The 9,911-nt window shown below is 40.6% G+C and overlaps 1 protein-coding gene across 1 annotated transcript in view; it reads left to right on the forward strand.

Moving 5' to 3' along the window:
- Positions 1-8,815, forward strand: part of fa2h (fatty acid 2-hydroxylase) — a 31,264-nt gene extending 22,449 nt beyond the window's left edge. Inside the window, exons 3-7 of the mRNA XM_054619985.1 lie at positions 3,873-4,015; positions 5,208-5,308; positions 5,523-5,695; positions 5,959-6,211; positions 6,344-8,815. Of these exons, the coding sequence (XP_054475960.1) occupies positions 3,873-4,015; positions 5,208-5,308; positions 5,523-5,695; positions 5,959-6,211; positions 6,344-6,411 (738 nt within the window). The 3' untranslated portion in view covers positions 6,412-8,815. The remainder of the gene's footprint in view (positions 1-3,872; positions 4,016-5,207; positions 5,309-5,522; positions 5,696-5,958; positions 6,212-6,343) is intronic.
- The last annotated feature ends 1,096 nt before the right edge of the window (positions 8,816-9,911 follow it).

Below are 9,911 nucleotides of genomic sequence, written 5' to 3' on the forward strand. Positions count from 1 at the left end.
CCCCGGCGTCGGCCATCAGACCTCTGGAGCTTGTCCAGAAAGCTGCAGCACGTCTGGTGTTCAATCGCCCCAAGTTCTCTCACACAACTTCCCTTCTCCGTTCTCTACACTGGCTCCCTGTAAGAGCTCGCATCCAGTTTAAGACTCTGGTGCTAGCCTACAGGGCAGTGAAAGGAACAGCTCCTTCCTATCTCCAGGCCTTGGTCAAGCCCTACACCCCCGCCCGACCACTTCGCTCTGCTGCCTCGGGGCGATTGGTTGCCCCGTCGCTCAGAGGTCCCTGCGGCCGATCCACCCGGTCACAGCTTTTTTTTTCTGTCCTGCCCCTCAGTGGTGGAATGAACTCCCCACAGTTCAAGGACTTTTAAAGAGTCGGTGCCCATCTTTAGGCGCAGGCTGAAAACTCACTTCAAGATTCTCCTCCGGGCGCAGCTCTCTGCGCCCCTGGCCAATCCTCTTTGAAGTACTACCCTGAGCCTTCCATGGCTGTTGCAGGCACCAGCGCGGTGGAGCGAAAATGCGCCTCTCTAGTTTACTGTTAGCCTTGTAAACCAGACCTGCCCAGATTTTTTTTAGCACCAGCCACGGGCTTTCCCCACCGACGTAGACAGCAGAGCGCTGGATTGCGATCAATTCGTTTATGCTTTTAGTTTGTTTGCCACAAAATTTATGTTCAAGTGTTTATTCGTATCAGTTCGCTGCACTTATTGTATTCGTCATCTTCAAGAAGTTTATGCACTTCTGGTGATTACTTAGTTCTAGCACTTATTGCCCAGTCTCTTTTAGTTTGTCGTATAGTCTGTTGCAATTATTGTTTTTAGTAATTGCCTCTTATACTTTTGCTCTGGTTTATGCTTTAAGATGCTTGTTTAAGAAAGGAGATAACTTATGACTTCTGGTGACTAGTAGTTCTCTTGAATACCTATGTTGAATACACTTCCTGTAAGTCGCTTTGGATAAAAGCGTCTGCTAAATGACTGTAATGTAATGTAATGTAATGTAAAGGAGCATTTCCTGTCTGTCTTGTCTCGGTTTTATAAAAAAATCACATACAGTCATTGGCGCATAAAGACGCACTCACGCATTCATTTGAATCATGTGATTGAGCGGTGTTTTTCTCCTATGCAGCTGTCCTCGCACAGGACGTTGCAATGACAGATTCATTATCGCTCACTCTGTTGCCAGGCACCAGTGCATCGAGCGAAATGCGCCTCTCTCGACTGTTAGCCTTGTAAACCAGACCTGGAGCGGGCTTTTTCTAGACCTTAAGGCTTCACAGTCTGTCCTCCTTTACAGCAAGTCAGTCGCTCCAGGCACGCTGACGATCAAATCCCCAGTTTTGAGTGTTTAGACGTCACTGTGCATCACTGACACTCCCATGAAAGAGCCTCCAGTTTGATTTCAATAATCAAATCCATGTCAGACACACACACACAAAGCATTTGTTGTATTCTGGCTGCAGTGCTTTGTTATGTAAGCACACCTGTTGTGGTGATAAAAAAACCAAAGCAATATGTATTTATATATGTCATGTGATGTCAGGACAACTGTTTGGATCTGATCCAGCTCTCACTGAAGTAGTCACCTTGTTCACTAAACACCTTGTTTTATTGTGACAACTGCATTGTTGTCACAGTCCACTTTGAGTAGACACACAGTGCAGAGGCAAACTGGTAAAGCTGGTTTCCGACATTATTTGATACATAACTTTCCTTTTGAAGCAAGCTGTGTGTGTGTGTGTGTGTGTGTGTGTGTGTGTGTGTGTGTGTGTGTGTGTGTGTGTGTGTGTGTGTGTGTGTGTGTGTGTGTGTGTGTGTGTGTGTGTGTGTGTGTGTGTGTGTGTGTGTGTGTGTGTGTGTGTGTGTGTGTGTGTGTGTGTGTGTGTGTGTGTGTGTGTGATCACATTTTCTCTGAGCACATCTACTTGGTCAGCCCAGTCTCTTTTGTAATTTGTCACCTTTTAATCATGTTTGTCGTTAATGAACAAACTATTAACTGATTAATAGAGAATCAATATTCATAATTCATATTCATTATTTTCAATTTAATTTATGTTGTATAGCCACAAATCACAAGTTTGCCTCAGAGGGCTTTACAATCTGCACGACATCCTCTTTAGGATGTCGTGCCAGGAAAAACTTGAGTGTTTGAACTTTTGTTGATGATTGAAACACACTGGAAGAAGTCATTTAGTTCAAACTATCATTGCTTGTCTTTGGGAAGTACCAACCCTTGTCACAAGTGCGCCTATCTTCATCTTGTGACATGCAGTTTCACTTCTTTTTTTGGTTTTTGTTTGCATAAACAAGGTCCCAAGTGATTTTCAGGACAATTGTTGTAGTTTAATGCTTATGTCCTTTCTGCTGTAATCCTATAGGTTTTTGTTTATTTATTGCTATGAGTTTAACGGTACAGACAACAACACTTATGCTCAGGGATTAGCAGCCTTTTAAACTACACTACCAGACTACAACTTGAGGTATTACAGTCTGTAATTGTCATCACTAAGAAAAGTAAAACAGTGTACTCTATTTATAATAATACAAAATATATACACCTACCAAGCTCTGTACTTATGTTGCGGCTGTGCAAAGTAGGCCTGTGTGCAAAGCTATAGAAAATAACGTTTTTGCATTCAGTTTATTTCAAGTTTTAATATTTTTAAATTCTTTGGGGAGACTGGGCATTGTATCATTATTATATCAATACAGCAATATGAGCGTGGACGTTGTCTTAAAAAAACAAGTGATGTCTTTTCCAGGTTTTAAATAACACTAAAGTGAATTTTCTTAACTAACCAGCCAGTTCTAGCTGTCGTTATCAATACATTGCTGATCATTACTTATGGAAAATCCTAATGTAAATATTTTATAAAAGCACCAACCCAATATCGATTTATACCCAATTTGTTCTAAAATATTGTCACATTTGAGTTTCTCCATATCAGCCCTTGACTGTTTTTGTTGTATCCTTGTCCATGTACTGCTCAGCATTACTTACTATCAGCACAACAGAACAAGCTGCTTTGACGCTATCAGTTTGTCCTCAGTGAACAGAGGTAATAAAGTAGAGAGATGCAACGCTCTGTGTTGATAACTTGGCAACCCTACATCGATATGACGGCTAGCTGACCAGTCGGTGCCGGCAAAAGTGCCACGACATGCTAAACTGTTGGCCTGAGTGAATGTATTTACGATGGTCAGTGTGGAAGTGGAGACGTCAGCCACAGCGGCTGCACGTTGAGAAACCATCTTTAGATTTCTTTGTATCTAAATGTGTGTATGTGATAAACACGTTATCACCTGCAATTACTTTTAATCAGCCTCGGACTAGATAAACTCCCTTAGGTAACTGTGTCAGGCTGTGCCTGATACCAACGTCCTCAGATTGTATCATAAGTGAGACAATCATCATATCCCGAATAATAAACACCATTTAGAAGTGGAAGATTTGGGATCATAATAAGCTTACAGTGTCAACACTGTGCGGTGGTCATGGTATTACTGTACTCATCTCCCTTTTGAATATAACAAAACTGACCACAGATCAGTGTGAAACTTGAGCGTACTATTTTCATTGTTAATCCACACCAGATCTGCATGTCTCATATTAAAAAAGTAGCTCATTGTCTGGTCTTGTGATTCAGAAATATTCAATTATTACTGGAACAAACACAACACAAACATACAAACTGTCTCTTCCTGGTTTGAGGAGAGCGGTTCGTCAGTTTTTAACTCTCTGCTGCCACCTGCTGGATGCAACTGTTGCACGTTTCTGTTACAACACACTGTTCTGTGGGCTTTCTACAGCACAGGCCCATTCACCTGTACAGATTACACTGTTCTAACTTCTCATTGGTTGTTTTTATACAGGATTTGGTGGACTGGCGGAAGCCCCTGGCTTGGCAGGTAGGCCACCTCGGAGAGAAATATGATGCGTGGGTTCACCAGCCAGTCGACAGACCCATCAGACTGTTCGGAAACCCCTTCCTGGAGGCCAGTACCAAGACTTCATGGTGAGAGACTTTGTCTGTCTGAAAAAAATAAATTAATAAAATAATATAAGGTAAAAAGATTTGTTTGTGGAAAAAAAAAAATAAAAATAAAAATATATATATATATAATTTAAAAAAAAAAATATATATATATATATATTCAATATTAATCTACAATGTAGAAAAAAAATAAAGAAAAATCATTGAATGAGAAGGTGCGTCCAAACTTTTGACTGGTACTATATATATACTATATATATATTATTATTTTTTATATATAATATAATCCTGACACTAAATTTATTCAAATCAATCTAATATTTTTTGCTTGAGAATTGAAAAGCCCTGTATTGCATTAAAAAATAAATGTTATGCATCCATGAGCAATGACAGCAAAACGCAAGACAGTGTGCTGAAATGAAACATGTGCACATCAATTATGTAAATAACAAACAAACGGTCTCAGATCGCGTTTTCCTGGCGTTCGGACCACATGCTATAAAAACAAAATAAGGCCGATGATGACCTTTAACAAAAAATGCCTTGATCGGCCCGGATACTGACCTTTGAGATCGGATTGGGGCACACCTAATCTATTGATACAATAATTCCCAACCATCAGAGTTTTGTATCCGCTGATATAGTTCATCATCAGCTCTGCAGATGCAACAGCGTCCATTGAAAGATGGTGGAGTTGCTCAGCTAATTCGTAAAAAATAGAAATCATAAAGTGGTGTGAGCCTGAACTTCAGTATATTTATTGGCACTTCCCATTAACCTGAGTCAAATGTAACACATCAACCCCACGTGCTGCTGGGATTGACAGTTCATGAAAACTAGTTACTATATGAGAAGTCAAAATACGAAGCTAAAAGTGACTCATAAATGGGTAAAGCGTCCAGTCCTGGTAACCCCAAGTGTTGGTATTATGGATGCAAATTTGGCCAAACCTAAACAACAAGCAGCTACACTGGAGCAGCTGGTGGTTTCCCCACAGTAGTTATTGCGTGAGAACAGTACATTTTTTTAATTTATTTTTTATTTACACACTTTAACTTTTTCAAATAGACTGAGGTTCCTGCTCCTCTCTCGTCTAGGCTGCATCACCCTCAATATGATATGATATGATACGATAGAGAAAAAATAAATGAACGCTCCTTCATCCATAAAGATCGAGAGTGTGACCATATTGCTATGTGCTCTCTTGCTACAGGTACTGGGTACCAGTGGTGTGGCTTCCTATTGTGTTTTATTTCAGTTGGCACTGCTACACCACCCTGGCTAAGGGCACCACCAGGCTCAACCTCACTTCAGGTAATACAAACACATACAATTGACTGCCTGAACACACAGCCATCAATGTTGATATCATTATCAAACATAAGCACCAGAGACTTTTGCACAATTTCCTTTTCATTTGCACTCTTCATTTGTTTACGCACACAACCGTATAATGCCACGTCGTCATCACGTTCACGTCCAGCTAATGTGTGTTTGCATCTGTGTCACTCTCGGTGTGTGTTCCCAGGCATCTCTGTCCCCATCCATAAGTACTTCTTCCCACTGCTCTTTTTGATGGGCTGGTTCTTGTGGTCGTTCATCGAGTACTGCATTCATCGCTTTGTCTTTCACATGAAACCGCCGGCCCACAACTACTACCTCATCACGATACACTTCCTCCTGCACGGACAGCACCACAAGGTACAAACAAAGCGCCACTGAGGGATGGGGCATAAAACTGGTTTAATCATTAGCTCGGAATTGTTTATTATATTCCCCTTTATCGTTGGTAATAAACAACTTTCTCCCTATTCCAAATATTTTCAATTCTGTATGTTATCAGTAGTTATAATTGACATTGATCATTTATGATTCTCTTTAAACCAAAGTGCTTTTTAGCCAAAAAATGTAGACGCCGTCTACTCGTTTTATCCCGTCTCAGTGTACGATGTCTGTCTCCACAGTCTCCGTTCGACGGCTCTCGGCTGGTCTTCCCCCCCGGCCTGGCCTCCTTGGTGGTGGGAAGTTTCTATCTAATCCTCTGCAGCACGCTCCCGGAGATCCTCGGGACGTCGGTGTTTGTCGGAGGACTGTGTGGCTACGTCATCTACGACATGATCCACTACTACCTTCACTACGGTTCACCCAAGAAGGGCTCGTACATGTACGGCCTGAAGGCCTACCATGTCAAACACCACTTTGAGCACCAGAGAGCAGGTGAGCCCTGGAAGCCTGATATTTGACAGACATATAGGGGCCAATGAAGATGCTATTAGATTCTTATAAGGTTTGATTCTCCATACTTTTTGTTTTTGTCTGTTCTAATGAAATCTTAACTTCTCTTTCCAGGTTTTGGAATCACCTCCACGTTCTGGGACCACCCCTTCAACACAGTCATCCCCGATGAGAAGTTCTAACATAGAAACGGCTCTCCTGAAGGGCCACAGGACTTATCAACCACCCTCCTTAGCAACCAGCATACATGCTGTAACCGCCATGACACCCTTAGTTCAATCTCCGCCGCCATAGCTTTTCAAAACCACGTAGGACATTCTAATTCTGCGGACTCCTGGGCCTCCTCGACGAATCCATACATCCATCTTATGTCCCCCTGCTTTTTGAATCCAGCACGCAAAACATTATTCGCCTAAGCTCGGTCATGTAGTTGCAAAGAACGCACCGTTTCCATCTGTGATCATTCTTGCACAGTTGCAAAGCCATTCTGTGCCAATTTTTTGTTATTATTATTATTATTATGTTATTAACTGAACCAAAATCTACTACGGCTGTGCTCTTCACCGCACTGACCTCTCCAGCCAAGTCATTGGAGGAAGGCCAGGGAGAGACAGAGAGGGACACACATGAACAGACACACAAAGCACGTACACATCTGTGTATTTTGATTGTTGAGCTATAATTACATTTAAAGGAATAACATGATTCCTCTACACCTGTAGAATACTATAGTGCACATCACACTGAAGAAACTCCAAAACATACTCCAAATATGCACTCTTTTCCTGGTTTACAAAAACCTGCCAGCAGCATGATATTCCCCTGTTCACTTTCAACTTTGGTTAACTTTGACCGGCGAGGTCGCAGCCTCAAACAATAGCAAAGAAGCGCATGTTTGCTGTTGTACCCATGTGGCAAAGGAAGTGATAGGTGGTTGTTGAATGTGGAAGACGTAAAAAGGAAGGAGATGTAACAGGAAGTGTGTGTGAGAGAGGGTATGTAGAGTCGAGAGTGAGAGAGAGAGAGGCTGTGAACTGGTGAACTAACTCAAGAAATGAAACCTTCATCCTTCCCCCGCACTGTCTGCAGCTTTAACGTTTCTCTTTTTTGCCACGGGTCTCTCAGCTACGCTGCAATACTCTGTTACACTGCAGGAATCGTAACAGTCTACAGATGTTCCCTCCACCGTTATTTGCCCTCACTGTCAGTTTTTGAAAACAGCTGTGAACAGAAAATATTTGGTTTTAGATATTTGGACAATGCTGGGTTTTAATTTATTAATTATCAGCAAAGCTGCAGAAGTGAAATCATACTGTAGGGGACTAATGCAATGTAATGTTAATGTCCTACATGTTTCTAACCACTTGAGATATATTTTTGCAAGTCTTTTGTAATACTTCCCTCTGTTTTCTTTTCTGTTTCGTCACTCATGATACAACAAAGATGTAGAATTTTTTTTTTTTGTAAAATGCTTTGTACAGAAGAGGAGATTGTTTAATTGCAGCAGCGTTACGTTGCCGGAGTGAGCAGATGTTTCGGTGTGAAGATGGATGGATGGATGTAGTGTGTTGTCATGGCGTCAGAGGGACAGAGCTGAAGGCATGAGGCCGGCCTGTCAGACTTCCTGCTGTGGGGATCTCGGGGTTCATTTTTTTAGTGGCCCTGCAGACCCTATCAGGATGACGATGGATGAACCATCTGACCGGGCAGCAGGAGGTCTCGATAGCGCCTGGCGGATCCTCAAAATGTCTCCTCTAAACACTCGACAGCAACACTGATAACTAAAGCAGAACAAAATAAATTAAAACCCATTTACATGAATATGTAGAGTAAAGTGAGAATATACTACAACTGCAGACTTATCCACTTTTCTAGTTTGAAGTAAAGACTCCAATTTACATCAATTTTATGTACATGCATGCTTACACATTCAAAAAGGAGTAAAACAATAATAATTTATTTTCTTAATATTCATTGCAGCAATAATAATTGAGTCTTCAGGTAAACCTTAAGAGGGCTGTGTCGCCAAAACACTGTTTCTGATAACAGGATTGAGCTATAACTGCACCAAATGTGTCCTGTTGTCTCCAGCATATCAGTTAATATGAAAACATAACACTGTCTGTCTTATGCTTCATACAGTCCAGTTGATAATGAATGCTCAAGCCATCATGAAAGAAGAATTCTGACTTTGATATAATGACCACAAAAAATGTTGCTTAAGAGAGAACCAAAGATTACTAGGTAATGAAGGTGGAGATAGTGATGACCATGATAATAATAATGCCGATGATGAGTGTAATAATAGAAAGTGATTTTGGCAGCTGCTTGGCAAAAGTGAAACAATTCCACCTGTTGGAATGAAGTACACACAGATCTTATTTATGTATATTTATACGACGTAGATGAAAGACAACAGCTTGTACGCCTTGATTCTGACAAGTGAACTTTTCCTTGTGCTAAATTATGCAGCGGAAAATAATATTCCCTAAATCTGTTTACTATAATATCTTATAACATTTATTTTGGAATTTTTAAGTGTCTATGCAAATGCAAAAACGTATTTGTAAATAAATATCTGTATATTTCTGATATCAGTCTCTCTTGTACTTTTTGTTTGATCACTGTTCATTATGCATTTAGTAGTTGGGACAACAGCATTATTACAATTCATCTTCATAGGGCCATGCATGCTTAAATGTCATGCAAACCCATCAAATATTTGTTGAGATATTTCAGTTTAGACCAAAATGGTGGACTCCCAACCAACATTGCCATTTGTATACTTTCCGAATAGTTTAATAGATGCTACAATAATGTAAACATTTACATATACAACTAAAAATGGCATTGGACTTTCAGAGAGCTCCATATTATGTCAAACATGAAGTATGGGTTCCCAACAAGGGACCACTTTGGTCCAAACTTAATTATCTCACCAACTATTTGATTAATATGATGACATTTTTTGACATTCATGGTCCCCAGAGGATGAAACACACTGACCTTAGGGATCACCTGACTTTCTCTCTAGTTCCACAAGGTTGACATTTTTTAATTTTAATAAAAACGCCACCACCAGGTCCACATACTCTGTCTTTGCTTCTAATTAGCAAATGTTAGCATGCTAACATGCTAACCTAAGGGGGTAAACATAACCTGCTAAATACTAGCATGCTGTCGTTGTCATTGTTAGCATGTTAGCATAAGAATGTTAGCATTCATCTCCCTGCTGTTCTTTAGTACAGCCTCAGAACTGGCCTTTGGACTCTTATTTTCCAATGCCTCCCTGAATACAAACAATGAATGCAAACAGGATACAGTGCTTGTTTATGAGTTTTGAGCAGTTCACACAAAGTGTGATTCTCCCATCTCAATATTTTTTAAAATACATATTTAAGAATTAAAGCAGGAAGAAAATAAATGAGCAAAGATTAGAAAACATAATGCTGTACAGCAGTGCTGTAATCTAGTTTTACCTGACATGTTTTCAAAGCAGCAGATTGTCTTAGAAGTCTCAAACCAAAGTGTAGTTAGTTGCCCTGGAGCATCTTTAGGTGTGTGTGTATGTTTTTTAACCCAGTTAACACCGAGTAGCAGAGGTGGTGGAGCAGTAGGACCCAGTAGCAGCAGTAAAATCAGAGCTCTGTCAGGAGGGAGGAGCCTGAATATAAACCAAGCA

This window comes from Anoplopoma fimbria, chromosome 19 (assembly GCF_027596085.1).
Source record: "Anoplopoma fimbria isolate UVic2021 breed Golden Eagle Sablefish chromosome 19, Afim_UVic_2022, whole genome shotgun sequence".
NCBI lineage: Eukaryota > Metazoa > Chordata > Actinopteri > Perciformes > Anoplopomatidae > Anoplopoma > Anoplopoma fimbria.